The sequence below is a fragment of the Cinclus cinclus genome, chromosome 5 (assembly GCF_963662255.1).
Source record: "Cinclus cinclus chromosome 5, bCinCin1.1, whole genome shotgun sequence".
In the NCBI taxonomy this organism is placed as follows: domain Eukaryota; kingdom Metazoa; phylum Chordata; class Aves; order Passeriformes; family Cinclidae; genus Cinclus; species Cinclus cinclus.
This window is the reverse complement of record NC_085050.1, coordinates 62,140,153-62,157,138: the sequence shown is the minus strand read 5'-3', so window position 1 is coordinate 62,157,138 and position 16,986 is coordinate 62,140,153. Positions and strand designations below refer to the sequence as shown.

General features: G+C 38.6%; 1 protein-coding gene across 1 annotated transcript in view; it reads left to right on the top strand.

Moving 5' to 3' along the window:
* WDFY3 (WD repeat and FYVE domain containing 3) overlaps positions 1–16,986 on the top strand; it is a 99,211-nt gene that overhangs the window by 56,110 nt on the left and 26,115 nt on the right. Inside the window, exons 24-35 of the mRNA XM_062493075.1 lie at positions 1,217–1,369; positions 2,964–3,037; positions 3,143–3,304; positions 4,723–4,817; positions 6,839–6,959; positions 7,711–7,928; positions 9,237–9,472; positions 10,732–10,866; positions 11,939–12,118; positions 14,123–14,356; positions 15,731–15,830; positions 16,463–16,623. Of these exons, the coding sequence (XP_062349059.1) occupies positions 1,217–1,369; positions 2,964–3,037; positions 3,143–3,304; positions 4,723–4,817; positions 6,839–6,959; positions 7,711–7,928; positions 9,237–9,472; positions 10,732–10,866; positions 11,939–12,118; positions 14,123–14,356; positions 15,731–15,830; positions 16,463–16,623 (1,869 nt within the window). The remainder of the gene's footprint in view (positions 1–1,216; positions 1,370–2,963; positions 3,038–3,142; positions 3,305–4,722; positions 4,818–6,838; positions 6,960–7,710; positions 7,929–9,236; positions 9,473–10,731; positions 10,867–11,938; positions 12,119–14,122; positions 14,357–15,730; positions 15,831–16,462; positions 16,624–16,986) is intronic.

The window sequence follows — 16,986 nt, the reverse complement described above, 5'->3', positions numbered from 1 at the left end:
GCACAACTATCGTACTTAAATGATTCTTTTCTTGTGATTCTGAACCCACCCCTGCAAGCCAGGGAGCTTGTGTCTCTGATGTGCCAGCAAGAGAGAGGATGAGGACACATAAACCCAAACAAGTGAACTCCTAGAAGCATGCTTTTAAGGATACTGCATAGATTTTGTAGTTAGTGATGCTGCTTCCTTTGAGTCTGAAGACATTAATTCTCCACTGGGATGGGGAAAAGGCAGTCAGTTATGCAGAAGGATTGGTTGACTGATTTGAAAAGGTCTTCACATGAGCAATGCGTATAATGTTTCTCATGGAGGCTGCTTTATTGAAATGGAAAGTTCTGTGGTTTGGGCTATGTATTTTCAGACCTTGTAATGCTAATGCCTGGTGCAGTTATATCAAAACATATCATTCCAAGGAGCGTGGTCCAGGCCTTGGCTTACTTAAACCAAACAAGTCTAGACAGTGTCCCTATTGTACCATGAGTAGTCGGTGGATTGTCACAAATGACCTTACATTCCACTTGTATTGACATCAGCAAATAGTATGGTTTGAAGGAGATTCCCAGAAATCTGTGTTTCTTTAGTCTTTCAGTGAGGAAGGTAAAGCTGAACAGGCTAGAATGTTGAGTGTTTAAACAAGTTTCCTTCAGCAGACAAGAAATAGTAACAGTAAATCTGGCAAATGGCTCTTTCCCAGCCCAGATTATAAAAGGTTAGAGCAGGAGTGGGAACTGCAGTCATGCCTAGGGGAATGAAGCATAGCAAGAAAAAAAGGCTTGTTCAGATTTATGCTGCTTTTTTTCAGTGCCAGAATACCTCTCATGTGGGCATGCAGTGCTCTAGGCCTGCTCCATTTGTCTGCCACATCCATGTTTGCTGTCCAGGAGCACAACTGTTAGAGTATGTGCTGTCTTAAACTGGGACTGACTGCCTGAGAGCTGAGAGGGGGGTGTGTGTGTGTGTCCCTGATCCTCAGGGCCTACATCCTGTCTGTGGTGTAAACAGATGTTTTATTAGCTGGAGTGTGTCCTGGATATGCTGCTTTTGTAATTAACTCTAATGCCACTTTCAAACTTTTTTATCAAGAGTATCAACCAGCGGACATACTTTAAAGGGCCTTCTCAAAAGGGGCACAGACATTTTATCTGTTCTCCTGCATGCTTAGACAACATTGCTGTGTGCTCACAGGACTGATTCATTTTCTGTTTACTTGTTCAAGCTGCTGGCAATGCTGTTAAAGAAGAAAAGATCCCTTCTGAACAGCCACATACTCCACCTGACCTTTTCCTTGGTGGGAACTGTTGACAGCGGGCACGAGACCTCCATTATCCCAAATTCTGCTGCCTTCCAGGACCTGCTCTGTGATTTTGAAGTATGTAGAGCTGCACAGAAAAGTGATTATGATGCTGGATAGTGATTAAGTTAGATGCTAATAGTGTACCTTAAATATTCAACAATAGCAAATTAGGTTGTTACTGAGAACTTCCTATTTCTTACATAGTATATTAAAGCAGCTAAGCAGCAAGATTATTGGTAACTTTTCCTGCTGAAGTGGCTTGGATTGCTGCACAAACAATGGATGGGTGCCACAGGTGTTTCTGCTTTTTGTTGTTTTAGAAGATAACATTGTGTAGTTTTCAGTCCATCAGTTTCTGCTCACCTGTGTGTTCTACTGCAGTACATACATCAAGGCATGAAAAATGCCCAGAAAATAAAAGTAGGAGATAAACCTTTAACATAGCACATGGGAATCACTTTATCACACATCTCCTGCAATCTTGGGAGTAAGGGAGTGAAAATTATGTTTGCATGATCTATGAAATACTTAAATGTTGTGTTAAAGTAAGGAAAGTAGCAAATTTCACAGGGAAATTCTAATGCAGTAGAGGCTGATAAAAGATTCCCAGAACTTACCCTTTTGTGTATGCAACTTTGGCATTATCTGTACCCAACACAGACTGACTAAAAAAGTTCTGCCTCATGTACATTTTAAAGTAAATAAGTAAAAACCTTACTACCACTGCTAAGCCAGCTATAAGATGCTGACTTTATATTGCAAGTCATTTTTTGCACAAATGACTTAATAGACTCAACCATTTCCTTTTTTTTTTAATTCTATTTGAGTATTTCAAAGCACTCTTGGCAACCTCATTTAGGAAGAAACTCTCAAAAGTCTGAGATTTTGGCTGGGGTTTTTTTTTCCAGTTTTTCTGAGATATTTTTATTTCTTTACTTCTCAGAAATCAAAGACCTAACCATTTCACTTAATTTGGATAAATCGAATGTTCTTACTCATACAGAACAGGGAAATTAAAAGATTTGGTGTCATAATTTTAAAAGATAAGATTAGAAAAAAGCAAAGCTAGAAAGCTTTTCATTTAAGCCAGTTTCATACACCAGGTCATGAGTATTAATTATGCTTTGTTCAATAACAAATCACTTTTAAGATTTGCAGCTGTAACTGTGAGCTTTCTGGCTTTTATATATATCTTCTATTACTTCTATTGATTGAACAATTGATACTTTGGGTTTTTTGGTAGAGAATCTAAATAATTTAAGTGCGGGCAATTCTGGGTAAAAAATAAAATCATGGAAGACCTTGAGTTTCATCTTGGTGGAAGGCAGTAAGTTAATTTTATGAAGAATGAAGACATAAATCTTCACTTAGACCAAATAAATTTAACACAGCCTTTAAACCCTAATAGCTCCTTTGGAGTCATTGCATTGTCTGTTTAAAGTTTGTGCAAAAAGGCAGTGTGTGACCTTTGGTCTAGATCCCTTTATAAGTTTTCAGCATGGTACCCTTAACCGAGGATATCTTTGCAACTGGTATGTGGTTCTTCCTGGCCAGGTAAACATGTATATGAATGATGTTAATCTCTTCATGACCTTTTGTTTTTTAAGGCTCGTTTTTAACCTACAAGTCAATTTGTGTACAAAACATACTGTTTTTTTCTGTATTTCAGGTCTGGCTTCATGCACCCTATGAGCTTCATCTGTCATTATTTGAGCACTTCATTGAACTCCTCACTGAGTCGAGGTATGAACTGATTCAAGCCTAGTAATGGGATTGACAGGATTAGGTGATATTTAGAGGATTTTTAATTTCCAATTTTAAATGGCCATCTTGTTTCTTTTCTTCTAGTGAAGCAGCAAAGAATGCAAAGTTAATGAGGGAATTCCAGCTCATCCCAAGACTGCTGTTGACTCTTCGAGACATGTCCCTGTCCCAGCCCACTATTGCTGCCATTAGCAATGTGCTGAGCTTTCTGCTTCAGGGCTTCCCCAGCAGCTATGACCTACTCAGGTAGCCCACACATGGATAATTCTGTCTTTCTTGGTTCTGTTACCTTGGTCAAAAGTACTTCATGGTCACACTGCTTTATGAGTGTGTGACATGGAATGCTTATGTACTGATTTTTTTTTTTTTTTTCTCTCTCCATTAACTGGATTGAACTTGATATCAGCAGTATGTTGAAACCTTAATTTGTATGTGATTTTCAGTTTGCATCTGACCAAGCATGATTGAATGATCAAACTGGTTTAATGTTCCACAGGTGAAAAGTGAAGGTGCTGAGCAGCCCTTTTGGTTCATGTAAAGCACTGAGCACTCCACCTGAATACCACTGAATATTATTTGAGATGGGCTAAAAAGATACTTCTGGTTAAAATGCCATTTTGATTACTGTCTTGAATGCAAGGTTTAGTTTGAGATTTGTTTTTTTTTAATCATCACTGTATAAAAAGGTATTTAAGGCTGTCAGATGTAGTACTACTAATTCTGACTAATGAAAATTGCACTAGTTACTGTAATTCATATGTACAGAAATATTTGAAACGCTTTAAAAATAGTGTAACTCTTTGATAACTTGATTTTTTTTCATCTGTCATTTCATTATAATGAAAATGGGTAAAATATTTTGGATTTGGGAGCTTTTGCATATGCATGGTCATGTTTTCAGATTCTTACTTTTAAGTGCAATTAAAGGTATCAGAAGCCTCAACCTGAGCATCTTGCTTGTCTTTGTTTTAATTATACAGGACAAAAAGAAAGAAAGATTCAAGAATAAAACTATTGATTTTATGCTTAAATGGTTACAGAATAGATTGTAGACCAGTGTTCCCTCTTCTCCTTCCTGAAAATAAAAAAAAGAAAGATGAAAATAAAAATTAAAAATTAACTTGGGAAAAGTTGCACTAGTTAGGGAACATTTCAGGTTAGCTGCAGAGGAAAGAGGAATATATTGCATCTCCTTTCTTGGAGTGGTACACCAGAGTCTTGTAATGGAAAACTATGACCCTGTGTTACATAACCTCAAGCTATAGGCATAAATGTTTTTCCAGAGTTGAGGAACCACTATTTTGATGTAATAATTGTTCAGCTGTAAGGGCTTGAGAATGTTTTGTTCTCCTTTAACCTGAGGCATTCCTTTTACTAGGACTCATCCATATCTCCCAGTTCACTTTCCTAAATCCTAGCATTTTCAGGGTCCCTTACCTGCAGAGGTGTCTGCAAATATTCCATTAATTACTACAAGTTAATTTGTGTTTTGGTTAGTAACTTAAAGTGAAGACCATTTTCATCAGTCTTCAGATGTGAGAAAGCTGACATTTTTAGCTATCTCCCTGTCACTGGTGCCATGGTTTTATATGTCTGGTGAATTATTGATAGATGAGAGTGCATCTGTCATATCAGTGAGTGATGTTTTTTCTGTATACACCAAGGTTTGGACAGTTCATCTCTTCCACTTTACCTACGTTCGCAGTCTGTGAGAAGTTTGTGGTCATGGAAATAAACAATGAAGAAAAGCTTGACAGTGGTAAGTGTTGACAGCACTTACAAGTAGTAGAATAAAATACCTTGTGGTCTCTTCTGTGCTTGGATAAAAAAAAGTATAGAAATAGTGTAATGTTGCTATTGTGTTATAACCTGGCTGCCAGTTAGTGGGGCTTTCAGATTTATTGAGTGCAAAGCAGAGCAAAACAAGTTTGTTTCCTTCATTTAACACTGTATGGTTTTGTTCTCTTTCCTCCACTTGCTCCTTCCAATCAGCTGTGCATCTCTGCTTCTTAGTGGGGAAAATAAAAAAAAAAAAGACAAGAAACTGGTTACTAGATGCATCAGCCCTCCAGGTGTGGAGGAAGTGAAGAATTAGCTAGGATAGCAGAGTCATTTTTTTAGGCAAAAAAAGAAATGTTACTGTCCTTCAATAATTGAATTGTTTTGAGACCAATTCTACCATTTTTATATTGTGCAATTGCATTTTCAATCAGTCTCCCTGAAGAGAAATGTTTTAGTCCCACAGTGGATGTCAGCCAAATAAATGGAAGGATTGGATTATCTGAAAAACCTCTGTTTCTACATCTCTTTGTAATATACTGGTGCAGAGGGACAAGTGAGAGAGAAGTTTCATCTTTTACAGTTAGTTGTATTGATCTGGTGTCACAAAAAACAAGGTTTGGGTAGTGTGCACCTTCTGGAGAGGGACTTTTCATGACAGGATGTAGTGAAAGGATGAAGGGGAATGGCTTCAAACTGAAAGAGTTGTTTAAGATGAGATATATGGAAGAAATTCCTTTTTGTGAGGGTGGTGAGGCACCTGGAGCAGGTTGCTCAGAGAAGCTGTGGGTGCCCCATCCCTGTATGTGTTCAAGGCCAGTTTGGATGAGGCTCTGAGCAACCAGAGGAAGTCCAGGGGAAGGTGTCCCTGCCCTTGGCAGGGGGGGTAGGAACTCAGTGATCTTTAAGGTCCCTTCCAGCCCAAATCATTTCATGGTCCGGTGGGATTCATCATTATCTTCCTGTGCCTCACCTGTTTCTTCTGAATAGTTTTTGTTTTTGTGGTCTCAAAGATGATTAAATTTGACCTCTTTAGTGAAAAAGAGGGTATTGGGTATTGGAGAGAGATCCAGATTGGTGTTCTCACTACAGGCCATCAGTTTTTTGGTTTGGTTTGGGGATTTTTTTTTTCTGAGGCTAACAGCATCTTGAGCTGTTTTTTGCCTACATAGGGGACTAAAGAACCTTGGGGAGAAATTTGAGGTGTGGCAGAAATGAAAAGAGAAGTTTTTGAGGCAAAGGGCATGAGATTTTTAGGCTACTCTTGTTCATCACATCCATTGGATTTCTGCCGTAGAAGATCCTTTGTGTCTATCTTGTGCACAAAATCTTGGTCCAGAAATTATCCATTTATCTGTCTTCATTTTTGTATATGTTGCCTCAAGCTGTCCTTGCCTTCTTTTTTTTTTTTTTTTAAATAACATAAAACCAGGGTCTTTCTTTGACATAAGCTATATGCAGAGGGATTTGCAAAATAGCTGTAAAGTTAGTCCTGAGCTGCATGGATTGGTTTGGTTGCAGTAAATGTGTTTTTCAACTGATGGTGAGCTTGGGGATGTGTTGAAAGAAAAGGAAACTAATTTTTCCCTCCATTTTTTAGATTTAGAGGGATTTGGGAAGTATCAGGGTCTGTTTCTTATGATTTCCACATCCCACCAACCACTCTGCTTTCAAAATGCAAAATGTTTTACTTGCCATGTTTTGTAGTTTTGAGAGAAGGGAGGGATGGGAAGGAATGGTGACAGATAGTGACCACCTCAGTTCAAATTATTGTCTGAGAAGCTATGATTCTCTTTTACCTGTTCTTGAAGCTGCCCAAAGTCTGTGGGACAGTGATAAGGAGGAACCAGATATTTCTCAGCACCATATAACCACCTGAGTGGGGGTTAGGTTGCATTTGCTTATGTATGGAATTTATGAATAGCCTTTAAAATGCCCAAGTTCCAAAATCCTAATTTTGCCTCTTTTTTTGTTTGTTTGTTTGTTTTTCTCAATATTTAGGAACAGAGGATGATTTTGGAGGACTTGTTTCAGCTAATCTTATTCTACTACGGAACAGGCTTTTAGATATCCTCTTGAAACTTCTCTATACATCTAAAGAAAAGACAACTGTTAATTTGCAGTAAGTACAAAAATTCCCTTGAGGCAGAGAAAGGCTGTAATTTTTTATTTCGAGGGGAAGAATTCTGCAGCCTCCCTTCAGTTCAGTAGTTGAGTTGCATCATTTTGTATGAGCTGTTGAATGATTTATGTAGATGTCACTGAATTACTCTCAGGTATGCTAGTAGGAATGGGATATATGATCAGTTTTGTTGTTTTCTCTTAACTTCATACATAGCTATAGAAAAAAATAAGATCTGTCAAAGAGAAAACCTTCATTTTTAGAGAAGTGGGATAGTCAGCTTCAGTAGGGGTTATCACTAAGATTATCGACCCTTGAATACCCCTTAAAATTGCAAAAAAAAAGCTTCTGAACACCCTCAAGGAGCTCTTCCCTTAATAAAAACAAAGAAAGGAACAACTTTTCTTAATTTTTTTCATACCAGTTCGTTAAGAAGAATTGTGAAAACTTATTGTTCAACAAAAAGATTTCAGTTCAGAATTCCATATTTGTTATCAAAAGCAATTGGAGAAATCTCATGCAATGAAATTAGTCCCAGGAGCTGTATTTAGTCCTTCCTTTCTTCTAAATAAATACATATTGCCTGTTTCATTTAAAAAGAGTTAAGGGACATTACTTGTTTGTAGCACACTGAACTCACAATTTGCTCTTGAAGTTTGCCTTGCAGTGGAGAACATTGATTTTTTGCTGTTTAGTAGAAAACTAAATGTTACAAAATGTGACTTTTTTTTTTTTCCCTCATTTTACTTAGGGCTTGTGAAGAACTGGTCAAAACCCTGGGTTTTGATTGGATTATGATGTTCATGGAAGAACATTTGCATTCTAGCACAGTCACGGCAGCCATGCGAATTCTCGTGGTCCTGTTGAGTAATCAGTCCATCCTTATCAAGTTTAAGGAAGGTCTCAGTGGAGGAGGCTGGCTGGATCAGACAGATTCTGTCCTGACCAATAAGATTGGCACTGTGCTGGGTAGGCATCTCAGCTCCTTGGGGCTCAGGGATTGCTGGGGTGTTGAGCTGTGGGTTATTGTGGGCATGCTGGCTGGCTGAGACCTTTCTGTTACTTGTCTGCGCTACCATCAGATGTCTCTGGTTGTGCTTTAAAAACTTGAAAATCACTGGCATTTTAGGGAACAGACTATTCTTTATTTTGTATGTAGTTTAAATGTCCAGTAGCATAAAAATCTTCTTCAGTCACAAAATCTTTCTAAGTAAGATTTTGATTTACTACTGAATTTGAAAGCGTTTTTCAAGTTTCCCTAATTTTTCCTATTATAGTATCACTTTAATTGAATCCAAGCTAGACTGTGATGAAAAAGATATTTTTAAACTTGAGTCTCATAACCTGATAGTGACAGATTATCTAATTTTTGTATGCTGTGTTTTTTAATAAATCATAACATACTGGCTCCAAGATTTCTCATGAAACAGAGTACAATGCATCTTTGTTGAAGGTTACTGATGGACTTTCCACAACCATGTAGCACAGATTTCATTAGTCTGATTCCTGATAGATATTTTCTGTTTAAAAAGTCTGTTTCTGGTGGAAAGTGTATCTGTATTTGAGCCTCAGGAAAGCCACCTCACCTCTGGCAGTGTCAGAACAATGGCTCACTGTGCTGATGTGGACACTGAACTGTCTTCCTGCCTCTTTCCTTGCTTGAAAATAAGTGCTTCTGCCACCCAGGTGTATTTTTTTCTTTAAGTAGGAAGTTGAAATACGTAGGTAGAAGTACAGTCAAAAAAGGTGGTTCTAGCAGCACTTAAATAAAATAAGATTATTTAATGCTTACTACTAGCTGAATAATCATTAACAAAATATCTGAAATAAGATGCCCCTGAGACTTCTCTGGACACAGATTAGCTGCCCATAGACTTAAATGGACCAGAGGTTGCTGCTTCATTATATAAATCAGTAACTGAGATTAAGGTGATTTTTTTTCTCTCAGCCAGCACAATATCTGTTTTCAGAGACCTGAGTGTTTTAAAAGTCAGAAATTGCAGTCACAGCCAGAAAATGTATCTGCATGTGTAAGCAGTTGTACTAAGCAGTCTGTATGGAGCAGTGTCATTGATTTTTTTTTTTTCAATTGTTTAAAAAAAAAAAAAAGAGACATCTCATGAATCAGAATGGTGTTGTGTGTGTGATAGTCTGTATGCACGTTTGTTTTTTACAGCATTAGTTTCTGAGGAGGTACCTTTTTAATCTCACCAGATGAGCAAGAAGGGGTAATTCCCTCTTAACGTTGTTGGCTTTGTGTCTTGTTCTCTGTCCTAGGGTTCAACGTCGGCCGGAGTGCTGGTGGCAGATCCACAGTGCGGGAGATTAACCGGGATGCTTGTCACTTCCCAGGCTTCCCTGTCCTGCAGTCCCTTCTCCCAAAGCACACTAACGTGCCTGCACTCTATTTCCTCCTCATGGCCCTTTTCCTGCAGCAGCCAGTCACTGAACTGCCTGAAAACCTGCAGGTCAGTGCACCTGTCATCAGCAGCCAGTGTAATCAGGGTGCCAAGGTAGGGATTACCCAGTAAGATGTGAATGCAATTCTGTCTGTCATGAATCAAAATAATGGATTAACCAGGCTCTCTCCTTCTTCTCTGCAGCTGACTCAGAGTCATGATGTGGTGTTTAGTGCTAAGTTCTTGGGGTGGGAGTATATAGAAGCTAGCATGCTATGGCTTAGCTGTCACTGGTGCCACACATTTGACCCATTTTGGGGTCAAATGAGAAGCAGATTCCTAGTTCAAGCTGGCATGCTGTGGGTGTTGAAGGGAACATAATCTTTTGCTTGCATTCTTTGGTTGTGAGGTGGGTTTTCTTTGTTTTAAGGGGTCGGCAGTTGCTGTTTTTAAGAGAGTTCATGGGTTCCAGGCAAAACAAGGTTGCTTTTATTTCAGAAAGTCTCTGTGGTTTTATAAGGAGACAACTCAGTTGCTACTGAAAAATGTTGGTTGTTCTTATTCTGAACAGGTTATTTTGGGCTTTTTTGAAGTAAATGAGTAGATATTATATGCCCTACAACAATCCTAGGAAGCCCCAGGGTAGTGCTTTATGAAGAAAAGCCACACACATTCCAGATAGACAAGGTGCCTTTTTAGAATGGGTGCAGTGCTGACATTGATTTATCAGTGAGAACTGGAAAGTAAAACTTTGAAACCAGAAAGTGTCTGCCTCATTTCTCAAGAGGAATACTTGACAGCACATTCAGCACTCTGCTACCATGAGGTAGAGGAATGAAACTCATTCCTCTGCCCACAGCATTGAAGTACGACACTGTTCAACTGAAACTAAATTCAACTACTTAGTAGCACTCTTAATTCTAGAGGTGGACACTTGGTCCTGTTTTTTTTTTAATTGATTTAATTATTTAGACTTGCTGTAAAATACAACTTGATTTGTTTGTGTTGTTCAAATCCTTTTTTTTTTTTTTTTTTTTTTCCCCTGTGGGATACCGTGTGGGTTTTACTGCTAGATGTGAGTCAACTAAGTTGATTGTGCAGCACATGTGCTGACAATTCTTTTGTTTCAAAAAACTTACTTTATGAGAAATGAGAAGATGAGAGTTGCAGTTTCATTAGCTCATGGTTGAAAAAAAATTTCTTCAGTGACATGTGACCTTCTTATGAAATTTGGTGATAAAGTTTGGAGCATGTAAAGCAACCAATTATTTTATCTACTGCCAAATGAGTGTATTGCATTGGTAAAAAAAAGGCAGTATACAGTTGCACAGGAGAAAGGGATTATTTAATGTCTTCTCTTTCACCTCTTACAGTTTGATTTAGATTCCATTTGGACATTCATATTTGGAGTTCCTGCCTCCTGTGGCACTGTTACCTCCTCAATACACAGTGTTTGCACAGAAGCTGCCTTCTTGTTACTGGGAATGCTCAGGAGCATGCTGAATTCTGTAAGCATAAAAAATTTTGCTTGTATTTCAGAATAACGTTCACGTTTTCCACGTGTTCAAAAGCCAAATTAGAAAGGTTGAGGTTCTGTTAGTATCATGACAAAATTAGCTGTGAGTAGGCTCATAATACTTGGGTTAAAATTGTAATTTTCTTGGGTTTTTCTATGTTGCTTTTTTCCAGTATCTGTAGAAATATTAGTAGCCACAAAATTAACGCTGCCTTTTCACAAAAAGGCTGGGCTTTCTGTTTAGTTGCAGTTAAAACAAGAAAGCAGAAGGATACAAGGTCCTTGGCAGAGATAATTGAATTTCTTTCCTGATTAGCATCATGGGAGAATGTTTGAGACTCTGTATCCCATCTGCTCAGAGCTGTATGAGTTGCAGATTTCCTTCATGAACCTTCCCCATGCAGAGAAGTCCCTGACTATGAATAGCTCCATGCCAGAGGAAATTAATTTACTGCCAGAGAAATGTGTCATCTTCTCATCTTTGAGTCTAATGTCTAGAGTAGGGAAAGTTGGTTTCTCAGTGGGAAAAGTTTGTATTTCCTTGAAGCCAGAATGTGTTACCTGCTGAAAATTGCCTCCTGAAGTGCTTGAAAATCAGCACCTCTTTCGTTGCCAGCTGTTGGGTCATCGTGTGTATGTGATATGCTCTATTGCTTGCATGTTTCTCCCAAGGTAACATGTCCAGAAGCATCTTTTGGACAAGTGCACCTGCTGCAGTACGTGTTCCTCTTGTCACATCTTGTGTCTCCCTGCTGGTGTTTGGTCCTCACCTGTTCAGCTACACTTGAGACATACATAGAGACATGTGCTGTGTCTTGTGTGCTGTCACCAGGTGTGTTCAGCTGTACCATCACATTTTGGGTTGGCTTCAGTCTGGTCATGTTTGCCAATATTTGTGAGTCATTATGTGACAGAGCACACGTTTTAGCTTTCGGTCAATGATGTGCTGTAAAGTGCAGTTGGCCTCCTGGTTGAGATGTGCTTGGCAGCATCTTCTTCCTTTCTGAAGTAAGTATTCTTTGATTGGTGCTGTCTCTGCTAATCTGGTGCTTTTCTCAACCCAGCCCTGGCAGTCAGAGGAAGAAGGCTCTTGGCTTCGGGAATATCCAGTCACCCTGATGCAGTTCTTTCGGTATTTGTATCACAATGTACCCGACCTCATTTCCTTGTGGACGAGTCCAGAGTTCCTGTGTGCACTGGCAGCAACAGTGTTTCCCTTCAACATCCGACCTTACTCTGAGATGGTAGGAAATCCAACTGCTTGCCTGTTCTATTTTTCACATGAGTGTTGCTTTTGAGGATTTATCAATTATCGGTAATACCACGATAAAGCTCTACTCCCCTTACAGAAGAGGTCATCATCAAGCCTGAGCTGGATGTTTTGTACTTGGGTTGTGGAACTGAGAGAAGAGTGTGTTAAACTGGGGGCAGTTAAACTGCAGGGCAGTTGTTGTGCAGGGACGTCAGAAACAGCATTTTAGGGACAACAGTCAGTTTGCTTGTTTTCTAGTGGACTATTATTTTCAATCGTATGAAAAATGTTAGCTCATATTTCCAAAAGCAAAAGAGACTGAGTCAGTGCTCTGCTCTGGAGGATCTGATGAAACCTAAAACCTTTTTCCTCACACCCCATTTCTGCTTTTGTGGCTTAATCACAAAACAGTGTTCTACTGAGCTACTGAGTTCCAGCCAGGAGAGGGTGTGAATTCAACTTTGCTTGGATTGCTGCCTGAAGTTTTCTTTGAGCTTAGTGTCATTTGCAAATGATACTATTTCTAGAATATGAATGGAAAGGAAAAATCCCAGATATTGTAACTCACATCTAAAAGTAATTTTATTAAGAACATGGAAGGATAATTAGTCTAGAGATTGCCAAATGCTAGAACTGTGGGGAGTATGATAAAAAACTCCGGGAAATAATAACTGGTGGTGTGCTATTGTTTTGTTGTCAATAAAAGTGGGAGACCAATTATTAACCTGTGCCTCCTGATGAGTCTCTTATAAAAGCATGGGGTTTTTTTTCTTTTTTGTTCAACTCTCTCTCTCTCAAAAAGAAGTGCTACTTACAAACTGGTAATGCTGATTTGGCATTCACCTGTACAGAGTTTGTAGAGGAGCCTTGTGTCTCTGAGCAGGCTTTAACTCCTAAATCCCTTAAAATTCTGTGTAGCTGCCTGGCAACTTGAGCTCTTTGCTTTTTTGAGGATGCTCCTCACTCCAAATTGGTGTACTCCTCCAGTTTTTCTCTCTGCCCAGATGCGTAGCACTAATCAGTGCCTGGTGAAATAGATGAATCACAGCCAGATTTCTGCAACAAAACATTATAGTCTAAATTCAGCCTTGAGAGAAGATTCTTAACTTTTTAAAAGGTCTTTCAGCTTTTCTGAGATTGCTATTAAAAATAGAATACTTATTTGGGCTTCTCTTAATTTCTTGAAAACACTCTGCTGCTACAGCAGACCAAATGTTCAAAACATTTGGTTGCTTGACATGTAACTGGTGATGCAGGAAGCCTGTTGAGGGAAATCATATTGTCTCCTCTTCCATTTAAGGAAGGGAGTTGCATAAAAGGAGTCTTCTGGATTTGACAGCTTTCATTACTGTTTGTGCTTTTGTTAAAGTCCTCTTTAAGAGCTAGCCTTTCAAAGGTTTCTGTTCATCAGAAATGGGAAAGCTGTGGAGACCCTTTTTTTTTTTCTTCTTCTTCTTTTAGAGATTTTTGGGAAACCGGCTTACCCATAACTGCACTCTGATGAAGGTATTGTATTGAAAGCAAAAAAAAAAAAAAAAAAAAAAAAAAAAAAAAGACTCAGTTCCTTTTTTGTTTTATGTTATGTAAGCTTGACTTGATGGCCTTTTTTAGTTGGCTTCTGTCTTGATTTTATTTTAACTGCTTTAGTTAATAACTTTTTCAAAACTTTTCTTTTCTCTCTTTATTTTTTTTTGTTGTTTTTTTTTGCGATGAGAACATTTATTTTTGCCAAGTATCTAGAAATTGCCCAATTCATTCTGTTGGTCAGGGAGCATGAAATGTAACTCATGCCAGAGCATCATTTGCCTTGGGAATCCAAAACTGGATGTTTCCGTATTGGGGGACTGATCCTGAACCTGATAATTTCCTAAAAAGGCTTCTTAAGAAGCAAAATGTGAAGTGAAATACCCTTAGAAAGACAAGCAAAGACTAGAGAAGTGAAGAAACTGCCATTAATTAGCTGATCTCTACAGTTTTAACATGCTGGTTTTTACAGGTCACTGATCTTGATGATGAAGTTGGGTCCCCAGCTGAAGAGTTTAAAGCCTTTGCAGCTGATTCTGGCATGAACAGGAGCCAATCAGAATACTGCAATGTGGGCACCAAGACCTACCTGACCAACCACCCTGCCAAGAAGTTTGTGTTTGACTTCATGCGTGTGATGATCATTGATAACCTGTGTCTCACACCAGCCAGCAAACAGACTCCACTGGTAGACCTGCTGCTGGAGGTAGAGTTTTTTTGGGGTTTGTGTTTTGGTTTGGTTTTGTTACTTGAGCTTAGTTGTGACACCTTATTTCCCTAATTTTTTTTTTTCTATTACCATACAAAGTTAGGCCAGTGATTACCTGAGATTCAGTGGAATTTTCATGAAATAAGAGTGGGGGAAAAAAAGAAACACTAGTGTTTCATAAAGAATAGTTTGTTCAGCTTTCTTTAATGGCTTGGAAAACCAGCATGAGAAGTTGTAGCTTTCCTCAAGTTTTATTTTTGTGGAGTATGATTCAGTGGTTAAGCGCCTTTCCAACCATGACATCTGTGTTGACTTTGTTGAAAATATGAAATCCCTGCAGAAATATCGGGGTTTCTCTTCTGTTCATATTAGATAAAAAGTTGTACCACAGATGGTACCAGTTAAATAAAAAAGCATATGGGGCCATACTATAAAACCTCACAAAATAACTGTTATCTTGCTGTAAATCAACTTCTGAAGTTCATGACACTTGAAGAAAGCATTGTCCTGCTAATGGTGAAGCAGGGAGGTGAGGAGTTCAGTTACTATTTAACTGCCTACACCTTCAGACAGTACATTTTGAAATGTTCACTTCACATCACTTGTCATTCTCCTTGACCTACCTGTTAGTTACTTCATCTTACATGTTGCTGAGTCTCCCTGACCTTTTTTGAAAGGTGCAGAAATTTTTGAACCATGCTCGAATGTTTATATATTTCCTAACAAATTTCCTGGGGCAGCTGGGCACATCTGGCTGTCACAAAGCAAAAACAAATGAAATGTCAGAAGATATCAGTTATCCACAGACACTGGGAGGCATATTTGAGACCATGTTCGTGTGGCTGCAGTTCTTTACAGCTCTTTTAACTTGTTATCACTTGTCAGTGTTAGTGGTCCCTTAGCATAAATAAGATTGGGTGTAGGTACACACTGCTAAACTTACTGTTGTTTTTCTTTCTACAACTTAAACGTTTGATCTGTCCCATTTACTCGTTGTTTACTGGAGGAGGTGACTTGTGTCAACTGAGGAGATCACAGGTTGACCATGTGTTTGTAGTGGAGAGTTTCATGCACCTTTTCAGAATGTGTTCTTTTCCAGTTCCTCTTATGGCAGAAGATAAATTTCCTGGATTTAAACAGGAATAATGCCTACTCTGCAAGACCACATACAGCCAATGTATCCACTTGATGTGGATGCTTAAATTCTTCGATAAAGCCGAAACTTTTTACTTGAGACAGAATGTTAAGAGAAAAAAAAAAAGTACTTAGTGGGAGCTGAGAGAAAAGGAAACCACCTAGAAACCCTCCCTCTCCCTCTTTGTTGCTCAGAGATATGAATTGTCTTAATATTATTTTAATATCTTTTTTTAGGCTTCTCCTGAAAGATCAACACGAACGCAGCAGAAGGAGTTTCAGACATATGTTTTGGATGGAGTAATGGACCACCTACTTGCAGCTGATGTTTTATTGGGTAATATAGGAAAGTTTAATAATCAATCTATTGATTTGGACACCAGGTTTTTTCTGTGACTTTCTCTTCTTTGGTGTTCTGTTTTGTTGCAATTTTATTGTCTTTTTTTTTTCCCTTGCCCTTTCCTTTGATGTGTAAATGGTATTGATGTGCTTGCATGTTTCCTCCCTACCTTGATTGTACCAAAGCTGTAAAATAGAATATTCACAAAAACTACATATTTTAGGGGCCCAGTCACATTTCATGGTGGCTTTCTGGATTTCCCAGGAGCTCTTGGGCTGCTCTGCCTCTTTTCCAGGTGTCATGAGGGGCTGTATGCATTTCTGTTCAAACCTGTTTGTAAAGCTCCCCATTTCTTGCCACAGCATGCACACCATCCTGTGGGTGCAATGCATTAATAAAATAAGTCAAGAATCATGTTTTTAAAATCCAGAGTAATTTTTAAAAGATAAAATACAAGTCCAGAACTGTGGTTCCCTACAGCCCTACTGTAGGGAAGCCATGAGTTTTTAGCTTTCATTGACTGAATCTCTTTCTCTTTTATGGAAGTCTAGAAAGCATAAACTAATGAATGTATTTATGCAGATGAGCTATTTTGATGAATATAGAAAACTTTGGGGTTTTTTACCTAGGTGAAGATGCATCTCTGCCTATAACAAGTGGAGGAAGCTACCAAGTGCTGGTGAACAATGTGTTTTATTTTACACAGCGTGTAGTAGATAAGCTTTGGCAGGGCATGTTCAACAAAGAATCCAAGCTTCTTGTGGACTTCATAATCCAGCTCATTGCACAGGTAATAGGGCTGTTGTATTACCCTGCCTGAAAAACTATTTTTGCAGGGTATATTGAAATGCATGGAATGATGTCACTAAGCAGTCTGCTAGTGATACACGTTTGGGTCAGCACAGAAAGATACTTTTCTTTCTCAGGCTCACTCTCTCTTTACTGAGCTTTCTTAGCACATCTTTCTGTGAAGAGCAGTTGAGTAAGAACTCCTCTCAGGTCACATTATTTTATAGAAATCCCCCAAAATAAATATGAAATATTTTTCGCATGAATTTTGAGAAGCTCCCTAAATTTACCTTGACATTTTTGGCAAGCTTCCTCACACACTTTTATTGGAGATTGTTAGAAGACTTGATGTTAGAAATCAGCA